The sequence below is a fragment of the Tachypleus tridentatus genome, chromosome 9 (genome assembly GCF_004210375.1).
Source record: "Tachypleus tridentatus isolate NWPU-2018 chromosome 9, ASM421037v1, whole genome shotgun sequence".
Classification (NCBI taxonomy): Eukaryota; Metazoa; Arthropoda; class Merostomata; order Xiphosura; family Limulidae; genus Tachypleus; species Tachypleus tridentatus.
In genome coordinates, this window is record NC_134833.1 from 64622704 (window position 1) to 64645763 (window position 23060).

Below are 23060 nucleotides of genomic sequence, written 5' to 3' on the forward strand. Positions count from 1 at the left end.
TTTTGAAAACAAACGAGAGTACTCAGTGGTAACTTGCGTTACTGACAGAATATAATTTATACACAAAAACTGCAAGTGAATGTAATGGGAGTTTAATCGCCAAGTGTTGCTAAACTTAGAAACAGCCAATTTACCAGAGAAAGCATATAGGAGATTATCAAAACTACACCCTTGTGCAAATTAATTGAAACAAGACGGAAAATTACGATTTTTTCAATTTTTTCCGTTTTTTTTTCTGAGAATCCAAAAATTACTCACAAATTAATACATGATATGACCGCCTTTATTTTTCAGAAGATCATTAATCTGCTTTGGCATCGAGTCCACAAGTTGACTGCAATATTTACTAATTTTTGGATCGCGGTACCACACCTCAGTTATGGTCTCAATTAGCTTATCTTTCGTAGTACAGTCTTTACCTCGAAGTCTTTCTTCACAAATCACCCAAAGATTTTCAATAGGATTTAAGTCCGGAGAGTTTCCTGTCCAGTCCAGCACCTTTATTCTCGTTGTAGTCATAAAATTCTTCACAAGTTTCGATGTGTGGCACGGAGCCAGATCTTGCTGAAAAATGCCAGATCCATCTGGAAATCTCTTTTTCAATTCTGGAACGACTCTTCTCTGCAAAACTTCGATGTACTGTGGTCCTCGCACCATACCTTCTACGATATGTAAGCCTCCGACGCCATAGTAACTAAAAATGCCCCAAAACATCTTCTTCAAGGGATGTCTTACGAACTGATTGATGTGAGATTCTCGAAGTTTCTCACCTGGAGATCTGCAAACATGCAGACTTCTTTGACCCTGTACGAAGAAATGAGTCTCGTCACTGAATAACACCTTTATTTATTGTTCATGCGTCGAGTTCTTGTATTTCAGACCCCATTGATACCGTTTTTTATTCATTGAGTTGGTAAGAAATTATTTTTGACTGGTCTCCTTGCTCTTCTAACGCAATTTCGGATGACGCAACATTCCTCAAAATTTCGTCATATATCCCAGAAATAGATCGACCGTACTACAAAACACAGGTAATGACGCCGTCTGTGTGAAAAAATGACTATTAAAGGAAATCAGCGGGTCCAGCGAGCTTACACTGGCCGCCATGCTGAAAATATTGTAAAATGACCATTTGTTTCAATTAATTTGCACAAGGGTGTAGGTCTTGATCCCTACCAACACTGTTCATGAGAGGCATTTAAAAATAGTCAAGTAGGACACGTGTCTAGACTGTTTCTAAATAGGGCTAGAACTAGACGAGACGCCTTTTTGGTATGCGAATGATTGTAAGTGCTCCAAAAGAATGTATATTCAACATTTTCGGTAAAAACAACACCAACAAAACCTTTCGCAGTTAAGAGATTAGGAAAATTCGTTGTTATTTCAGGTATGTGTACCAACAATTTTTTGCCAACGAGAAGCCGTTTAGTTTTGCTTTAGCCAAACAAATAAATAACTTTTTTTCAAAATACTTTTAATTTTTTATTATTACAAGTAAGGCCTGGCATGGCCAAGCGCGTAAGGCGTGCGACTCGTAATTCGCGGGTTCGCGCCCGCGTCGCGCTAAAAATGCTCGCCCTCCCAGCCGTGGAGGCGTTATAATGTGACGGTCAATCCCACTATTCGTTGGTAAAAGAGTAGCCCCAGAGTTGGCGGTGGGTGGTGATGACTAGCTGCCTTCCCTCTAGTCTTATACTGCTAAATTAGGGACGGCTAGCACAGATAGCCCTCGAGTAGCTTTGTGCGAAATTCCAGCAAACAAACAAACAATTATTACAAGTCAAGATTAATACTGGACGGCAATAAGGAAGATTTATTTTCTCAATAATACACACAATTAAACGTTATCTTCTTTGAGGCACATGTCTAAAATAAATCTGTTCAGGCCTAACTTTAGTTTATTCCTCTTCGTAATGCTATCAGAATTTAAGGATGTTTGTTCGTTTGTTGTTCATCATAGAACTACACGATTTTTAGTGGTACAAAGTATATTTGTTTAGGCCTAGCTTTGGTTTACTCCACTTCAATAATACTATCAAAATTTAAGGGTATTTGTTAATTTGTTGTTTATCACAGAACTACACGATTTTTAGCGGTATAAACTGAAGTAAATCTGTTTAGGCCTTATTTTAGTTTATTCCACCTCAATAATGCTATCAAAATTTAATGGTATTTGTTTGTTTGTTGTTCATCATAGAACTACACGATGTTTAGTGGTATAAAGTAAATTTGTTTAGGCCTAACTTTAGTTTATTCCATCTGAATAATGCTGTCAAAATCTAAGGGTGTCTATTCACTTGTTCTTCACAAACCTGCACGATTTTTAACGGTATAAGTTTTCAGACTTACCGGTAAAAAAACTAGGGGTCAAACTTAAATGAATCAGCCGTCTACCCTACTGATATATTTTATGGCATCAATGGACCTGAAGATAACCCGAGACTCATACAAAGAAGTCAGTTGTTTTAGATGTTGAACATCAAAGTTATGTGCTCTTGGAATTGAACAGCTATCATCACAAACCTCTTACAAACCACGGGAAGTCTGTAGTCATTAGTCTTAGCTGGATATATAACTACAAAACTTACTGGTTACAAGCTTTCATGTTCAGTAAAGCAGATGAATAACTGAAGTTTACTTGTTGAATTTTGCGCTAGGCTACTCGAGGACTATCTGCACTAGCCACCTGTCCTTAATTTTAGTATGATAGTCTAGAACGAAAGCAGCTAGTCAACACCGCCAACTCTTAGGCTACTTTTACCAAGGAACAGTGGGATCGAACGTCACATTACAGTGCACTCACAGCTGAAAAATGCAAGCATGTTCGATAGCGGGATTCGATTCTCTGATCCGCAGATTGCGATCGAGCACCCTTACTACCAGGCCGTGTAATTAAAAAAAAAGGAACGTGATTGCCAGATTATTCGATGGAAGCAAAATTACTAATCAAACACAGAGTATCCGTGTCGATTGTACAATACATGGACACTGGAATTTCAAAACAATAACTCATAAAGCGAAATTATTCCCAGGAGAAAAAAAAATTCAGTTGGCCATAAATGATTTTAAGGCTTTAGAACAACTATGTCAATTTTTTTTTGGGGGCATCTAAATCTAATGTTTTCCATACTATTTACCAGATGGAAGGCAGCCTCCAGCATCACCGGTCACTATAAGAATTTTGTTTGGTTTTGAACCAAATAGAAGGATTGACTTTTGACTTCTTGTGACTTCACAACTACAAGGACAGCGAGAGTTCAGCGACATCACGTCTCGAACTCTGAACGCTTCGTTCCACAGCCCAGCACGTTAACCACTGGGCTAATAAAAAAGCAGTTAATAAAAAAGTGAAATGCTAGTGTTACAAGAACTTCCTTGTTTATCGTAAAAGTTACCATCAAAGACTGTATTAATCTTTAACAACAAATGAATGAAACACATATTTCTATTAGAGTGATTTATTTACCTCTGAAGCGGAAGAGATGTTTTCACCTCCGAGTGTGAATGTGTCATCAAGATTTCACGAAAACAACTAAATTAATTCGGACGACAATTGGTATACATTTGGTCTATGACTCAACTTACAAGTGATTAATTTTTGGAAGGTCAAAGTCAAGAAAATCCAAAACATCCTTATCTGTTAATAAGGGTTAAGTTCACCACTATGCTTTAATGCCCACACTTCTTTTTACCGGTTATCTTCCCACAAAAGTAGTTCAGCAGTATGTTTGATGAACTTACAATGCTAAAAACTGGGTGTAATATCCATGATGTGCACAGCCCAGATAGCCCGTTTGCATTTAGCAACAAATACCCTCTCCCCAAGAGAACGTTTTTAGAAACAATACGGAAAGTTTCTACAATTTGTTTGCAATACCCTAGTATCAATGTTGTCTTAATATAATATTTTGCACTACCTAATATACGTTTGTTGGAGCGAAATACATGAATATTAACTAGAGACCTATCACGAAAAAAAAACAACAACTTATTCACCTCGAGAATACTGCACATCGACGCAAGAATTCCACTCCGGATAAGAAGTCTTTTTACGTTGAACAAGCTGGACACCAGATTTTCCTATAAAAATAAGCACTAATATATCGTCACACTAACGGTTTGTCCATCCCATCACCTTTTCAATTAAAACGGCAGTTTTTTTGTTACAATATCTATCACAAAATGTTTATTCCATACTTCAAGCTTTTTGGTACTTCAAAAACAGCAAAAACAAAATAAAAAACTCTCATCAGAAATGAATATGATGAATACAGTGCGTTTGGAATAGAATACTATTATAACACAGAACTTTTGAAACCCCTGGGAGACTAGGTAAAGAATGTAATGTTGAAACATATAGACCTAACAATAAGTCCGATGACATGTATAGTTAATTGTAATGATACTTCGCCAATTAATGTTACATTTTATATGACGTAAAGTTTGAATACAATAATTTCCATTTAAATAGCAACCTTTCTTCTCAGGGATAGATGAGTCAACTCCATTGATAACACATTTACATGCTGCTTACAGAAAAGGTTTCAGTCAAACAAACAATGCACATTCTATTGGTTCTACTCGCACGATTTGGCAATTGGCGGAGAGCAGTGATATGATTGATCACTTACTTGCTCCTAGTACCATTCTATATCGTCATTATTGAATAGAAGCTTTCTGCTCATCATCACCACAGCCAGTGTACTGTGTAAAGAGTTTGGGCTACAATGTTCATGCCTCTGCTAAACGTCCAAATCAGCCCGTTTGCTCACACTGCAAGGGTCCTCATCTTCTTTGTCAAGGCACCCAATTAAATTCACCCCCAATTTGCAACATCTGTCAACTAGATAATCCCAACTATTCTCACAGGTGTCGTGGCAAGCCTTCCCAATAGTCCAAAGGTCCCGCTCCTGTGTCTCCAGTTTATACAACTGACCCCATTATGTCTCCTATTAAATCCATGTCTACAGTTCCTACCGTTGAAGACATTATTCGTTTTGTTACTATTGTCCTCTGGAATACTCTTCCCTTTCAATGTGCTTTTGTTCTTGACAGTATCGCTAATGCTGCAAGATCAGTCCTTTACATCATCAGACAGGAAACTTTTTCTGACTGAACTCTCACTTTCTTTTTCGATGCCAAAGGGAACCAGAAGGGCCAGGATCTTAACTCTATTATTTCTTAATATCTGCTTCTTTTTACGAACCTCCCACATTTGTTACTGTAGGATGCTGGATATTATTAATTTCTTCAAGTCCCCACCACAAGTTAAATCATCTGGCTGTCACTATCACTTCCATTGTTGTGACCATCAACTAGGACCTCGTACAGGTAGTATGGTTACTTGTACTCGTATTCGTCTTCCGATCCATTCACTTCCCAAGTATTTGTTTTTTGAGAAAATGACGATCACTGTTTAATTCCCACCCCGAATTATAAGTTACCACAATTAATATTTGTCTATAGATTATATATTGCCTCGAAATATTCTTCTGTTTGGACAAAACCTTTCACAGCCATCTTTTTGTGGTTGATATCAGTTATCACAGCAGGGATCGCTCTGAATCTGCAGCCTTTTCGGTTCTCTATTACCCCCCTCTCATAACTATTAGGTATCACAGTCTTCCTCTGGTATAGTTTTTGCTTCAGTTAATTTCATATCCCTCACCATGTGTTTTTAGTGGAATGACCACATCACTATTCATATTCATTCCCATATACAGTCTACCTCTGTTTGTTTCACTAAACTGATATATCTCTTCTACAATTCTGCTGATTAAGATTCCTGCACCACTTACAAACCGTGAACATGACGTTTTTTCTTCACTATGTAAGTCCCTTCTCGGCAATACCATTTCTTCCACCAGTTTTCTCCATACACGCCACCCTTACCTCACAGAGCTGTGGACATTTTACTTCATCTTTTGTCTTCACTACCAACACTCACATCATCCACTGTTTCATCACTCCACGAAACTACGTTAAAACCCTTAAGAGACGTAGTTAGAGTCGAGCTTGTTCCAATCTCGGACATTCGTCAAATTCTATTCCCTTCTGGAATCGTTTCAAACTCCTTACAGGTCGGAAATGTCCTCCCTCATGTCCTATCATGGTGGGTGATTCTGTGTTCACTTCTTCAAAAGAAGGTATTGAACTCGTTCCATGAAAATAACCTTCAAGAATCGGGTGATCATCATCTTTGGTTGACACTTCAGACATTGTTGATTCAACTATTAATTCACTCTCCGCTCTCACTGCTAGCTCTGTTCATGTTTTGGACAGTGACTGTTTGCAAGCTCCTATCTGTTACATACGTGCTGCAAAACAGGCAATATTTTACTCATGATTGAAATACGATCGTTTACTGCCATCAGTTGTATTCTTCTTTATGGTTCTTTCATTCCCTTGTTTCATTTTACACCTTTTTTTCTGAATTTTCTTCCCGAGCTCTAGAAGCTTCCCGGTTATTCTTTTCCAGAAAGTTGGTTAATCTGAGACTGAAGTGAGTCCTTACCGTACTGTCAAGTATACTCTGATTTCTACATTTCGTAGATTCATTGATGGTCATTGCTTATTGTCGAGTGTTCAAGCTGGATTATCTCTCCATCATAGATCAAGTCCTGAAATTACCTTACTCTTACTAACCATTAATATTATTGCCTGCATTTCTGTTAATCCTGCTTTTTATTCTCGTCTACAGGTGTTAGAACGCCATGCTCTCAGGGTTATTTTCAATATTCTATTGCTTAGTTTCACTCAGGAGTTGTACGGTCATATCGATGTCCCACATACCCTATCACACTTGCGTCTGCTTTTACAAATTACAGCCATGTGAAAAAGTTAGGACACCCTATGAAAGCCTGTGTATTTTTGTAACATTTTTGGACATATAGATATTTAATCTCAACTTTAACAATACTGAGAGATTATAGGAAGATAACTAAACAATTAAAACTGAAGAAAAGACTTTTCAACATCTACTGTAAATGTAATTCTACAAAATTGCATATTCTAACTGAGCAAAAAGTTAGGATACCCCCACATATATTCCCACTTAAAATGGCTCAACTCACACACAAGTGTATCACACTAGGTGTACATGATTAGAAGATCGTTACTCAGTATTCTGAATGAGGCTTGCCCTATTTAAACCTCAGACATTGAATCTGATGTGCTCCTGACTGTTGAAGTAAGAGTGAGCACCATGGTGAGAGCAAAAGAGCTGTCTGAGGCCTTCAGAAAGAAAATTGTTGCAGCTTATGAGTCTGGTAAGGGATTTAAAAAGATCCCAAAAGATTTTGATTTATCAGCCATTCCACGGCCCGGAAAATAGTCAACAAGTGGAGGGCTTTCAAAACAATTGCCAACATGCCCAGGTCTGGTCGTCCAAGCAAGTTTACCCTGAGAGCAGACCGCAAGATGCTACAAGAGGTCTCCAAACATTCTAACATGTCATCACGGGACCTACAGCAGGCTCTGGCTACTGTTGATGTAAAAGTGCATGCCTCTACAATCAGAAAAAGACTGCACAAGTTTAATTTGCATGGGAGATATGCAAGGAGGAAACCTTTGCTCTCTAAGAGAAACATCAAGGCTAGACTGAACTTTGCCAGAGAGAATGTAGACAAAGACCAGAACTTCTGGAATAATGTAATTTGTACAAATGAGTCCAAACTTGAATTATTTGGACACCGGAAAAGAGGACATGTTTGGCATAAACCAAATGCAGCATTCCAGGAAAAGAACCTCATACAAACTGTGAAGCATGGAGGTGGAAGTGTCATGGTTTGGGGCTGCTTTGCTGCAGCAGGACCTGGACAGCTCACAACCATAGAATCCACCATAAATTCTACTGTGTATCAGAGGGTACTTGAGGATCATGTGAGACCATCTGTAAGAAAATTAAAGCTGAAGCGGAACTGAACCCTGCAACACGACAATGACCCAAAACATACCAGTAAATCCACCAAGAACTGGCTGAAAACTAAGAAATGGAGAGTCCTTGAATGGCCGAGGCAAAGCCCAGATCTTAATCCCATTGAGATACTGTGGGGTGACTTGAAACGGGCTGTACATGCAAGAAACCCCTCAAACATCTCACAGCTGAAAGAATTCTGCATTGAGGAGTGGGGCAAACTTTCTTCAGACCGATGTCAGAGACTGGTAGATGGCTACAAGAAGCGTCTCACTGCAGTTATTTCAGCCAAAGGGCGTAACACTAGCTATTAGGGGTAGGGTGTCCTAACTTTTTCCTCAGTTAGAATATGCATTTTTGGAGAATTACATTTACAGAAGATCTTGAAAAGTCTTTTATTCAGTTTTAATTGTTTAATTATATTCCTATAATCTCTCATTATTGTTAAAATTGAGATTAATTATGTATATATCCAAAAATGCTAGAAATACACAGGCTTTCATAGGGTGTCCTAACTTTTTTCACATGACTGCATCTCTTTCCACTTTCCACTGGATGGTCACCTCATCCAGCTAATTTATCTTTCTCTTGGTGATAACACTTTTCATTTTTATCATGTCTCATCCCATTCAGTGTATTGTCTCGTGGCTTCTCTTGTTTCTAGCAGTTCATGTCCTCTGGATGAAATCTTGCAGTTGGTGATGTAGACAACCTTTATATTCCATCACCTATACAACATTTTGGTTTCATTTTCCTCCAGTTTCCATTCTTCAGTCTTTACAGAGGTCCTTCAATGCACTTTTACATCAACAATAGCCAGAGCCTGCTGTAGGTCCCGTGATGACATGTTAGGGTATTTGGAGACCTCTTGTAGCATCTTGCGGTCTGCTCTCGGGGTAAACTTGCTTGGACGACCAGACCTGGGCATGTTGGCAATTGTTTTGAAAGCCCTCCACTTGTTGACTATTTTCCGGGCCGTGGAATGGCTGATAAATCAAAATCTTTTGGGATCTTTTTAAATCCCTTACCAGACTCATAAGCTGCAACAATTTTCTTTCTGAAGGCCTCAGACAGCTCTTTTGCTCTCACCATGGTGCTCACTCTTACTTCAACAGTCAGGAGCACATCAGATTCAATGTCTGAGGTCTAAATAGGGCAAGCCTCATTCAGAATACTGAGTAACGATCTTCTAATCATGTACACCTAGTGTGATACACTTGTGTGTGAGTTGAGCCATTTTAAGTGGGAATATATGTGGGGGTATCCTAACTTTTTGCTCAGTTAGAATATGCAATTTTGTAGAATTACATTTACAGTAGATGTTGAAAAGTCTTTTCTTCAGTTTTAATTGTTTAGTTATCTTCCTATAATCTCTCAGTATTGTTAAAGTTGAGATTAAATATCTATATGTCCAAAAATGTTACAAAAATACACAGGCTTTCATAGGGTGTTCTAACTTTTTCACATGACTGTATATGCAAAGCCAACAAAGACTATGGGAGAATAACCAGTTACGTGGTGATATTATCGCAAACAAAGAGACCCAAGTTTTCTTTCTCAGTATGAACCCTTATCTCGACAAATGTATAGGATATAGAGCTTTTCTGACGGCTGTGTAGAATAACACGTATTACAATAATACTGACAAGAGCTCAAGCAATGAAATCTGCTTTTGTTACTAGAAATAAACGACCTTTTAACATCAAATTCACATAATAGATTAGAATAGAATTTATTGCTTAAACCATTTGTTCTGTCAGTTTCGGTTTGTGTTTCAGTGAACGGTCCTGAAGAAGCTGTAGAGCGAAACTTTGAGTTTCTAATCAAATAAACACAACATTTTGCTGTTATAAGGTCGTTTATTTCTAGTATTAATAGTTGCTAAAAACAGTATCATTAAATTCATAATGAAAATATTAACAAGTAATTTAACAGAAAACTTAGTTTGTTAAAACTAGTTTTGATTACGTTTCGAATATGTACCCTTCTTAAGGCTTAAATATCCAGTGTTTTTACAAACATACGTTATTCTAATAAGTGTTGTTCTCTGTACAGGTTCTCAGACGTACCGTACCTGGTGTTTCTTCTGCGTCCTTGACACTAACCGTACAGTACGGATCTTTTATTTCTGAAGTCGAACCGTCAGTTACCTCGTCTCCAAACTTCACTTGAACCAACTTTACTCGTAAAAAGCCTTTTCCCGACATTTTTATCCAAGTCACGCGCTAGGAAAAGCTTCGTGGTTGGCTGTCCTAGAAGAAAGTCAATATAATTAATAATATCTGTCAGATATTGAAATTCAAAGAATCACAGAGCCATTCTTCGAGCCACAAAGCCGCGGCTAAAAATGTTTAAAATGTAGTGAAAAGTTTCTATGAAAATATAACTAAAAGGCACGTGTAACATAAATATTGCATGTTTATATAACTTTGACGTTGAGCTGATTTTTGATTAATAATCAGTTGATTCTAGAATACAAGCACAGAAATGTTTAATTAGCACATTTAAACATAATGTAATAATGCAGACCTCGACTTATAAAATGAAAACAAGGTTGGTGGTAGGTTTGGCGTTTTATGGCGCAAAGCAACTGGGCTATCTGCGCCATGAATACAAAAACTGAAAGCAACGTTTTTTTCAACTGTAACAACATTTAATAAGCATATTTTTAGTATATAATGACACGGTCCTCTACAGATAAAAATCGATATTTTGAAATTAATTTAATTACTATTATTTTTAAATATTTATAAATGATATACCTCGTATGTCTTGCACTCATTAACACGTTCCTGTTTATAGTTAGAATGCTGGGTTAATAACATGCAGAATATTTTCCAAATCAGCATTTAAAAGTTTGCTATTTATTATTTCCATAATTTCCATGGTTTCGTTTCAATTTCGCGCAAAGCTACTCGAGGACTATCTGCGCTAGCAGTCCCTAATTTAGCAGTGTAAGAGTAGAGGGAAGGCAGCTAGTCATCACTACCCACCGCCAACTCTTGGGCTACTCTTTTACCAACAAATAGTGGGATTGACCGTAACATTATAACGCCCCCTCGGCTGAAAGGGCGAGCATGTTTGGTGCGACGAGAATTTGAACCCGCGACACTCAGATTACGAGTCGAGTGCCTTAACCACCTGGCCATGCCGGGTCAACTTCTATGGTCACTATAGTAAAATCAGCTGAAGAGAGGTTGTTAACAAGGGCATGATGTCTTAAAATCATGTTATACACTCAAATTAAATTACATGAATAATACTTTGTCTTTTTACCATTGTAGAGGTTGTAGGAAGTTGGTAAAGACATGCGTATATACAATCAACAAGTTCCTGAACCTTTCTCCTATGTTAAAGGCATTTTAAATTACGGTTACGTTTGAGAGAAAAACTATTTGTGAAAGAAGTTACATCAGAAGTGTACCTTAGTTGTCAACAATTCCTCGTGCGTGAAACTCGGTAGCAGAGAGACCAACAAACAAACAACAGTCAACACTGACTCCTAGTAACGTGGCAGTATTTCTGAAGAGTTATAATGCTACAAACCTAGTTTCGAAAATCGTAGTGGGCACAGCACAGATAGTCCGTCGTATAGCTTTGTGTTTGATAACAACCAATCAGCCAACACACTGATATCTCTGGCGATTTAAGGGAAAGTGTAATCAGCTACGCAAAATCTTTACTCTCAATATGTGAAGTACTGTTTCAGGTGAGACGGAAAAAAGCAAAAAAACCATTTTATTTTTACTTCAAGTTTGAAGTCTGCCGACTCCAATTCAGTGCAGTTGAGGATACTGAAAGAGACATTAAAAGGAAGTGGAACAGAAGTCACCTAAATAGGTAGAAAGTTGTGACACGGGCGCCACACCCTAATGTGTTAGTTCATACCCTTTCGTCAGAGATAGTGACCTCACAAAAGACCACGCCTTATTCGTCTGTGGTGATTGTAGAGCATCCTCTTCAAATATTATCATAATATATGAATAACTTGAAACGATGTATTAGCTAGTATTCATTTAAAATTATAGTGTATCAAATTCCACATTCTCGTATTATGAGCCCTCCTTCTCCCTAAGTGGCTCAGCTTGTAACCCTAAAAGCCAGGTATCGATACCCGTGCCGGGTACAGTACAGATAGTCTGTTGTGACGTTTTGGACTTAACAATAAATAAACAAACATCACTTATTTTATCGCACTGCTCTCCTATTGGCTTAGCGATAAGTCTAAAGGCTCATAGCCTTAAAAACCAGGTTTCGATAACCGCGGTGGTCACTTCATTATGGAATTTTGTGCATAGCAATAAACAAACACATTTTGAATGGTACGTACACAACTTAAGAGGTGTTTATTAAATTTTGACCTGTTGCTTACATAGCTACCACTCTGTTCATATATTCACATCTTTACATATATACCATAAGTGTTAGAAACATGGTGTGGTTTCCTACCCTGTCAACGAGACTGGGTGTTTTTGTTATAATCACACCCCAATAACACTTTTTGTTCTTAGGGCTAGAAGATTTGTTGTAGGGATTTTGCTATTGTTCAGCATTTACTAAATTATTCACTAGTTCACATTTAAGGGACCATCACCTTTTAAAAATATATATGTAAAAACAGCTCGTTTGGGTTGAGAAAATATTTTACGTAGACGAGCGAACAACGTTTCGACCTTCTTCGGTCATCGTCGAAGAAAGTCGAAACGTTGTTCGTTCCTCTACGAAAAATATTTTCTCAACCCAAATGAGTCGTTTTTACACATATATTTTTCTCTACAAGTGGGTTTTCTCGCCATCACCTTTCAATTCCAACACACAGTCTAAATTCTGTTTATATCCATGAAGCCAGTGTCTCCATCTAAATAATGGAGAACACACACACGATTACTTGACTTCTTTTACGACAAGCTTCCGAGTTTGCTTTTTAATCTAATTTTGGACTTTGTCGGTACTCAGTGTTATCACCACAGATCAGAGACACCAAATGAAAGTTACCGCGCGCGAGACACTTGATCCAGTTACCACAGTGTATAATAATGGCCTAAGACCATCCATTGTTTGGTCAAATTTCAAGAGGTTTTGAATAATAAATGTTGTAACGTAAGATTCAGTGCCGCCTGCTGTCTATATGTGATACATATTGTATTTTATATTACAAAGTTTCCATTTACGCTATATTATTCCAGGAACCCGTATAGTTTAATGATTATTTATACACAAATAAAAGGTGGGAGACAAAAACTGATATGATTGGAACGGTATGAATAAATAAGCCAATGTTCGTTTGGTGACTATAAAGTTTCTGTACTACATTAGGGTATTATAAAGTAATTTGGTTTCGGCATTTTCCATTAACCTGAAATCCACTCTCCCACTGGGAAATGTGATAAGTTTCATACTTAATCAGTATAAACGGTGTTTTATGATAAAGGGGTGTGTGGAATGATTAATATGGTCACATCCAGTGACCAAACCAAAATTTAGCATGATATAATTATGTTTAGACACAACAGATATGAATACTCTTGAAATTCAATATATTCCGAATATTTTTTTTTTTAGGCAGTGTTCTATTGAGATTTGTATGTACATATAAGTGTGTTAACCTGCAGTCCAACCACCTCGTTTAGTTTTCGGTTTTATTCGTTGAAAAGTTCAGTCACGTAGTTTTCTCTCTCAATTTAAAGTAGACCACCCATGGCAGTGCCACAATAATATGTCTACGGATTTCGATACCCGTGGTGGGCAAAGCACAGATAGCCCATCGTATAGCTTTTGTGCATAACAGCAAAACAAACGGTTTAAAATGAATGAATTAAATTCAGACTGTGTCTGAACAGAAGCTAGCTGTAAACAAACACTTTGGTGTTAAACTCGTTAACTTGAAAAAAAAAGGGAAGTTCGTAACTTACAGTCTTATAAATTCTTCTCAAATTCTAAAACATTTCAGTTTCTGTGTTCGGATTAATCGATAAATAGTTTGTTGATAAAGGCGTGACCACAACTTTCGTATTTAATGAGGTTCTGGTATGACTTATTACTCACTAACGTCTCGCCCAGAAGGGAAATCCCACCATATCTCGGTAAATCCCTTAAAACTAGTCATCGCTTAATGATCCTTAACAACGTTTACGTAAGTTCTATTAAGTGTCAAGAGCCACAACAATGTAGAATAATTTCATCCTGTGTTTCCGAAAGTAGGAGCCGCGGACCCTTGGAAGTGTTAGATTTTTCTGAGGAACCGCTGAAAAAATGGGCTGAATTAATTTCAACTCTAAATAAACGACAAGCCGATAAAAATCATGTTGAATTAATTAAATGATATAGTATGTCGACAGAAGTTGTCATTTTTTTTTACAATGGAACTGTTTTTAAATCACCATGATAGAGTTATAGGTTTTAAATTTCGCACAAAGCTAAACGAGGGTATCTGTGCTAGCCGTCCCTAATTTAGCAGTGTAAGACTAGAGGGAAGGTAGCTAGTCATCACCACCCACCGCCAACTCTTGGGCTACTCTTTTACCAACGAATAGTGGGATTGACCGTCACATTATAATGCCCCACAGGTGATAGGGCGAACATGTTTGGTGCGACAGGGATTCGAACTCGCGACCCTCAGATTACGAGTCAAACGCCTTAACACACTTGGCCATGCCGGGCCTAATAAAATTAATAAATTAGTAACAATAATAATATACTTTTTTAAGGAAAAAAGAAGGAGTCCTCTTGCTTATTTACGTTTATTCATTGTTTTAATATTAACAGAAAGCATTTTGTAATGACAAGCTTTGGTTCATATCATATAAACATGAAAAAATCAAAATTATAAGTTTTTTTTGGGGGGGTTTCAAACTTTTTATTCACGTCAGGGGAGTCTGAGACTAAAATAATTTGATTTAAACAATCAAATGGCTATATCGGTTCCGAATAAATGTTGATTTTCTTTCGTCTTAGGTTCACAAATTAGTCAAGAATATTATATTTTAGTTTACCAAATTATTATTTTTACTATTATTTAATAATTAGCTGTTACATAAGTAAGATAAATAACAGGTGTATTTGCGTAATTGAAGAGACAAGGTGCGGTACAATAAAGGGCTGACAACATCTAGGTTACGAGCATAAACAACTACGGAGCATTGCTGAATTAATAATCATTGGACAGAAGCTCCCTCATGCGTCGGTGCTCTTCGTGAGTTGTCTTGTGATTGTTAGGTTTCAATACGGCCCTTGATTCTCTTTATGTTCTCGAAATTAATCTTTAACCATTGTAGCACAGGAAATTGCAAAGTATGTGAAACGAAACGGTGCATGACATACGAATGAATACAAAGACTGAATCAGTTATAATTGGGTTAACGTTATTTGAATTCAAGCGTGTTTTTGGAAGGTGAAAAATAATTGCGTTTTATGCTTTGCGGTCCTTTCTTATTGTTTGTTTGTTTTTTGGAATTTCGCACAAAGCTTCTCGAGGGCTATCTGTGCTAGCCGTCCCTAATTTAGCAGTGTAAGACTAGAGGGAAGGCAGCTAGTCATCACCACCCACCGCCAACTCTTGGGCTACTCTTTTACCAACGAATAGTGGGATTGACCGTTACATTATACGCCCCCACGGCTGGAAGGGCGAGCATGTTTAGCGGGCGCGAACCCGCGACCCTCGGATTACGAGTCGCACGCCTTACGCGCTTGGCCATGCCAGGCCCTCCTTTCTTATTATAACGGTTCCTAAACTGGCAGCTTTCCATTCTCAACAATATGGTAAGTCATGTTAAGGAATTTGGCCCATAGTTACACAAAGGACAATATGCGCATAACCGTCCCTAACGCTGAACTCATGGTATAGAGGGAAAACAGTCAACACGGCTCGCCGCCAACGTTTTGGTTACTATTGTCTGATCGAATAGCGGGAATTTACTATCGTTTCTTTCCGTACCCGTAGTCACACAGTGCGGAGCTCATATGAACTATGAACCTTTCGGCCCACAGTTCGTGCACGCTTTCCAATTGGCCACGCCCGACCTAACACAATACTAGTTTGTCAGTTACTACACTCCCGCCAAGATTCATCGCATAAGTTTTAGGATTTTCTGAATTTAAAAATGAAACTACAAAGACTTACATATCATAGTGCACTAATATATGATAACGACTTTGCATATTTATACGGCGATTCAACAGTTTTTTTTCGTTTTTTTGTCATGTAAGACTACAAAAGAATTATTCTTTCAACTTCTTCCTTAAAACACAAGTTATCTTTCATGCTGTTCCTGGATTTAAACCACACGTTGATCCAGGAGGCCCGGCATGGCCAAGCGCGTTAAGGCGTGCGACTCGTAATCTGAGGGTCGCGGGTTCCCATCCGCGTCGCGCCAAACATGCTCGCCCTCCCAGCCGTGGGGGCGTTATAATGTGACGGTCAATCCCACTATTCGTTGGTAAAAGAGTAGCCCAAGAGTTGGCGGTGGGTGGTGATGACTAGCTGCCTTCCCTCTAGTCTTACACTGCTAAATTAGGGAGGATAGCACAGATAGCCCTCGAGTAGCTTTGTGCGAAATTCCAAAACAAACAAACATTGACCAAGGAAACCATTGCGTGGTGTCACTTTCTAACATCTACGGAAGTTCTGAAAGTTATTTCGTATCGCACTCTAGGCGTTGGTTTAGTTTGGTTCAAATTTCGCGCAAAGCTATACGAGGACTATCTGCGTTACCCGTCCTTAATTTAGCAGTGTAAGACTAGAGGGAAGGTAACTAGTCATCACCACCCACCGCCAACTCTTGAGCTACTCTTTTACCAACAAATAGTGGGATAGATCGTCATATTATAACGTCCCAACGGTTGAAAGAGCTAGCATGTTTGAGGTGACGGGGATTCGAACCCGCGACCCTCAGATTATGAGTCGAGTGTCTTAACCATCTGGCCATGCCGGACCTCTTAAGAAGACGATGATGATTTTCCAGACTTTTCTCTGTGGAAAGTTAATAGACAAACACAAGATATAAATCCTTTACATAATACAGGTTATATCTTCAAATTTAGGTGGACAGCCGTAAGTTGGGAAGATTATACACGTGTACCATTGTATAGGATGAAGTTACAGCCCTAATATAGCCTCCCCCTAGGGGCAAAATAAAAATTAGTGCCCATTAATTATTCTTTTAAGATTGCACAAAGCAGACACAGATAAAGTTTTCCGTTTTCAAATTAAGTGTCTGCAGCTAATCTCTAGTAACGAATGGTGTGTATATTTTATACACCTGTAGCTTTGTATATAGTGAGAAAAGGTAGACGAATGCTGTATTCCATAATATAATGAGCAACAAAAGGGTGCTGAAAACCGCTTAAAGGAGTCACCCGTTTTAGTCACTTGCACTACTACCTATTAGTGTGTCGCCTGTCAGCCATTTGGTATACAATGAAATATTTATTGCTTTTAATTTTGGTTTTATTTACTGTTGAAACAGAACAATTTCGGCGACCATGCTGAAATAAATCTAGTTCATCGCCATCCATTTAAACCCTGTTTATAAGTTATCTAGATTGGTATGTTTAAAGACCATATCCTCATAACCCATAATATGTTACGACGTAGTAGGTCGTAGAGTATAACCTATGGATAGCACGAAAGGTGTTGATGGATATTTTACGAGATGTTGTAAGTAATACCCATCGGTATTCAACAGGGAAATAAACAGATCGAAATGGTTAATCAACTAGTTTTTGTTAGTGACGTAATTTTTTAAATACTCAACGTCCCAGCCATCGCTATATCTAATAAACTTTCGTGTCCTTGCTTATGTATGTATATACAAAAGAACATAAATATTTATTCTAAGTAATTGTCCTTCAAACTGTATGTACTTGGCTCAGATTTGTATGTTATAACCTCTACAGAGATGAACTAAGTGCCTCTTTGGATGGTTGCCAAGAATCGTGATGGCCTTCTAGACTTTTTTGTGTGGAAAGTTAATAGACAAATACTGTCCTCTCTATGATACAAGTAATATTTTCAGATTTGTTTGTTTTTGGAATTTCGCACAAAGCTACTCGAGCGCTATCTGTGCTAGCCGTCCCTAATTTAGCAGTGTAAGACGAGAGGGAAGGCAGCTAGTCATCACCACCCACCGCCAACTCTTGGGCTACTCTTTTACCAACGAATAGTGGGATTGACCGTCACATTATACGCCCCCACGGCTGGGAGGGCGAGCATGTTTAGCGCGACGCGGGCGCGAACCCGCGACCCTCGGATTACGAGTCGCACGCCTTACGCGCTTGGCCATGCCAGGCCTTTTCAGATTTGAAACGTGTTTGTTATGGGATACATGGAGTATAACAGCCGTGGATACAACGTTTTACTTGGTTAGCTTGGCTTCATCTGGTATTATATTTTAAGTATCTAATGAAACGTTTTACGTAACAGGGCACTTCTTTTAATGTAATTGTACATTATCTTACAATGCGTCCGACATTTGATAAAAAACTTAAGTGATTTTCGAATTAAAGTTCTATCCTTTGTGTTTTAACAGTTGGAAGCCAGACAACCAACTTGTTTTGTGACATACTTCTAAACAACGTAGTGCCAACTCATATTGCTTGTAGTCTTTGAAGTAGTGATAGACCTAATCATTGTTACGTCATTAAGGAAGGTTTGATTAATACTTGAAATGTTGATAAAACTATTCGATTTGCAACAAAAACATTTTCTATTATTACTTGCAACGTGTCAGGTAGAAGGCTTTGTCGTGGAGTATAAACTGTGTTACATGGAAAAAACCTTTTTGTTACAAACGTGTGTTTTAACATTTTTGAACATTTTCCAGTTATTTTTCCACGCCTCACAGGTTTTTTTTATTTTTTTCTAGTGTGTGTTTATTCATTTCTACTCGGAGACAAGAGATTTCTCTGGTAAAGTTAGAAGACTTCAAATGGCTTCAATGAAACATTCAACACTACGGAGTTAGGATTATGAACGACACCTTATAAACACATAGACTAAAGTACAGTTGACTCTAATTTTGAACTACTGATCAGAGGGATACTTCCCCACCATAATCACTTTGTCCAGCTCTTTGAAACGAATAAAGCTATTGACTTATTTCAATAACTACGCATTTACAGAACGAATTCAGAGGCATTACGGTTCGATCTTTGAGTCTATAGTGCGCAGCCCGGAACACTAACCATAACGCTACACCCGTTAACAGTAACACGTGTTATGTAAGAAGGAAGATAATTTGTTCCACCATCATTTTTTATTAGCCTAACGTATCAACGGACTTCCTGCATAAGAAAATCCGTTTTATTTTACGTTCACATAATTTGTTCTCCCCTAAAATATACTTTTGTAAGATCACAGGCAGGAGAAATAGAGGTGGAGGTAGGGGCACTAGAGAAACGTGTTCTCCAAATGTTTTAGCCCAGTAGCGAAGTGCCCCACGGTATGCGAAATATAGATATGTGTAACTGTAATGAGACGTCAGTATTTAAGTTTGAATTCATTGGTTATGGTGTCCCCCTCTGGTACAGTGGTAGGTCTACGTACTAACAATGCTAAGATCAGTGGTTTGATTGTTTGTTTTGGAATTTCGCACAAAGCTACTCGAGGGCTATCTGTGCTATCCGTCCCTAATTTAGCAGTGTAAGACTAGAGGGAAGGCAGCTAGTCATCACCACCCACCGCCAACTCTTGGGCTACTCTTTTACCAACGAATAGTGGGATTGACCGTAACATTATACGACCCCACGGCTGGGAGGGCGAGCATGTTTAGCGCGACGCGGGCGCGAACCCGCGACCCTCGGATTACGAGTCGCACGCCTTACGCGCTTGGCCATGCCAGGCCTTTTCAGATTTGAAACGTGTTTGTTATGGGATACATGGAGTATAACAGCCGTGGATACAACGTTTTACTTGGTTAGCTTGGCTTCATCTGGTATTATATTTTAAGTATCTGATGAAACGTTTTACGTAACAGGGCACTTCTTTTAATGTAATTGTACATTATCTTACAATGCGTCCGACATTTGATAAAAAACTTAAGTGATTTTCGAATTAAAGTTCTATCCTTTGTGTTTTAACAGTTGGAAGCCAGACAACCAACTTGTTTTGTGACATACTTCTAAACAACGTAGTGCCAACTCATATTGCTTGTAGTCTTTGAAGTAGTGATAGACCTAATCATTGTTACGTCATTAAGGAAGGTTTGATTAATACTTGAAATGTTGATAAAACTATTCGATTTGCAACAAAAACATTTTCTATTATTACTTGCAACGTGTCAGGTAGAAGGCTTTGTCGTGGAGTATAAACTGTGTTACATGGAAAAAAACTTTTTGTTACAAACGTGTGTTTTAACATTTTTGAACATTTTCCAGTTATTTTTCCACGCCTCGCAGGTTTTTTTTAATTTTTTTCTAGTGTGTGTTTATTCATTTCTACTCGGAGACAAGAGATTTCTCTGGTAAAGTTAGAAGACTTCAAATGGCTTCAATGAAACATTCAACACTACGGAGTTAGGATTATGAACGACACCTTATAAACACATAGACTAAAGTACAGTTGACTCTAATTTTGAACTACTGATCAGAGGGATACTTCCCCACCATAATCACTTTGTCCAGCTCTTTGAAACGAATAAAGCTATTGACTTATTTCAATAACTACGCATTTACAGAACGAATTCAGAGGCATTACGGTTCGATCTTTGAGTCTATAGTGCGCAGCCCGGAACACTAACCATAACGCTACACCCGTTAACAGTAACACGTGTTATGTAAGAAGGAAGATAATTTGTTCCACCATCATTTTTTATTAGCCTAACGTATCAACGGACTTCCTGCATAAGAAAATCCGTTTTATTTCACGTTCACATAATTTGTTCTCCCTAAAATATACTTTTGTAAGATCACAGGCAGGAGAAATAGAGGTGGAGGTAGGGGCACTAGAGAAACGTGTTCTCCAAATGTTTTAGCCCAGTAGCGAAGTGCCCCACGGTATGCGAAATATAGATATGTGTAACTGTAATGAGACGTCAGTATTTAAGTTTGAATTCATTGGTTATGGTGTCCCCCTCTGGTACAGTGGTAGGTCTACGTACTAACAATGCTAAGATCAGTGGTTTGATTGTTTGTTTTGGAATTTCGCACAAAGCTACTCGAGGGCTATCTGTGCTATCCGTCCCTAATTTAGCAGTGTAAGACTAGAGGGAAGGCAGCTAGTCATCACCACCCACCGCCAACTCTTGGGCTACTCTTTTACCAACGAATAGTGGGATTGACCGTCACATTATACGCCCCCACGGCTGGGAGGGCGAGCATGTTTAGCGCGACGCGGGCGCGAACCCGCGACCAGTGGTTTGATTGCCCTCGGTGGACTCAGCAGACAGTCCGATCTGGCTTTTTTGTAAGCAAACACACACACACATTGGCTATGGTTAACATACCAAATAAAGTGACCCCCTCAAATATGTCACGTCGCCTATGTATTTTAATACAGACCTGTCCTACTAGAATAAAACGCTTCTAATAACGTTATTTTTGTAAGAAAAATAAACGCGTTTTCCAACATTCAGGCGTGAATACTGAGCAAATTATTAAATAATGACATTTTTGTCAGTTTTGATATTTTAGTCGGTTTTATTACCAAATTTATAATTTCCCTACTTTTTCTTATATTGTATACAACTCTTTAATGTTTATAGGTAATTTTTGTAATTCTTTTAAACGATTTTTTTAAAATATTCCCCATAATTGAAAAGCAAACTTAAGTAAACAAATCACAACGACATAAACCAGATAATTCGCGCTCTTTTTTATTTTTTCTCCTGCTACTTCGTGGCTCAATTACAACATAAGTATTTGTTGAAAAATATGGCTTTCTTTCACAGGGATATTTTTTAATAACACCATATACGAAATAAAAGCCCAGATTAACAAAGTAATTGCTTCCCAGTGGGGCAGCGGTAAGCCTGAAGGCGTTTCAAGATGAAAATTGAGTTTCGATATCCGCGACTGGTACAACACAAATAGCTCATTGTGTAGCTTCGATAAAAAACGAACAGATTTCTTCTACCTTGAACAAGAAAGATGAATCACTCGGATTATTGTTTTTCTTTAGTTGTGTTTTAAATCAGGAACGGTCAACAAGGGCTGTGTGTATACTTACTAGTGCCAGATCTCATAATATAAAAATATATATATGTATGTGTGTGTGAGCAAACGTTACATTTTGTGTCATAGCATATAAACTTAAGTCACTTGTCAAGATTATTGGTAGTTAAAGAATAAATAAAAAAAATAGTTTTAACCTAACTCACACTATTTTAAAAATATATTAGATAAAAACAAACTATTTCGCGACAACTCGTAAAAATGCAAATGTTAATATGAGCAGATAAAGTGTGATCAAATTATTTTTCGTGGATCTTTATAACATAGACAGTTCGTTGTAGTTGTAACTAACTTGTTTAGCGTCCACAAACAGAACTTGAATAAACGTTTTATCATGATTATAATAAGATTATCACAGTCTCTTACTACCATCCTGTATTTGATACGTACACTAACAGTATACATCAAACATACTGATAATATAAACGACACTTACCAGTATCTAACTTCTTACAGAGAATGGCTCTATAGCTGTGACCTACTCATCAACAAATAAACGGAAGTTTAAGTTCCAATTTATTAAAATAGGCGGCGCTGGTTCTTCACACCCTTAAAAATTGACGCATTTCAAGTGTGAGTACTAGGAGGTTAAAGAACGGCAGATTTGTGTCTAACCAGCGAATCACGCACTGCGCGTGCTTCAGCAACCCATATAGGGAAATATCATTGATAACGGCACGTCTTAATTGGTGGACGTAACAGCTTGTGTAAAAGTTACTACAGCTTTTGCTAAATGTGACGTGTAGATGAATTGTTTCTCACATTTAGCCCTGGAACTCTTGGGCTACTTTAATTTCATCGAATAGTGGAATTTGACTGTTCTTTTTATGGTGTACCCCCCAGCCTCAAAGTACGGAAAATGTTTTTGCGGCAATGGATCGAGAACTACGAACCCGCGTATTCACATTCTGGGAACGTATTTTGAAGAATGAGATTACGAACTCTTTTGTTTGTGGATTTCGTGCACAGCTACACGAGG

At 38.1% G+C, this 23060-nt stretch overlaps 1 protein-coding gene across 12 annotated transcripts in view; it reads right to left on the bottom strand.

Annotated features, from left to right (window-relative positions):
• The window catches only part of LOC143225325 (putative protein kinase C delta type homolog), a 53084-nt gene extending 30417 nt beyond the window's left edge, over positions 1-22667 (bottom strand). For 3 of the 12 annotated variants that reach the window (XM_076454508.1, XM_076454503.1, XM_076454506.1), the window contains exons 1-3: positions 22518-22666; positions 9990-10167; positions 3997-4080 (exon numbers count right to left, since the gene is read on the bottom strand). In XM_076454508.1, the coding sequence (XP_076310623.1) occupies positions 3997-4080; positions 9990-10122 (217 nt within the window). In that variant the 5' untranslated portion in view covers positions 10123-10167; positions 22518-22666. Of the gene's footprint in view, positions 1-3996; positions 4081-9939; positions 9960-9984; positions 10168-11339; positions 11485-22517 lie in introns of those variants that run through there. The other 9 variants (XM_076454502.1, XM_076454500.1, XM_076454499.1 and 6 more) reach the window with 7 other exon arrangements.
• Between the last annotated feature and the right edge of the window lie 393 nt (positions 22668-23060).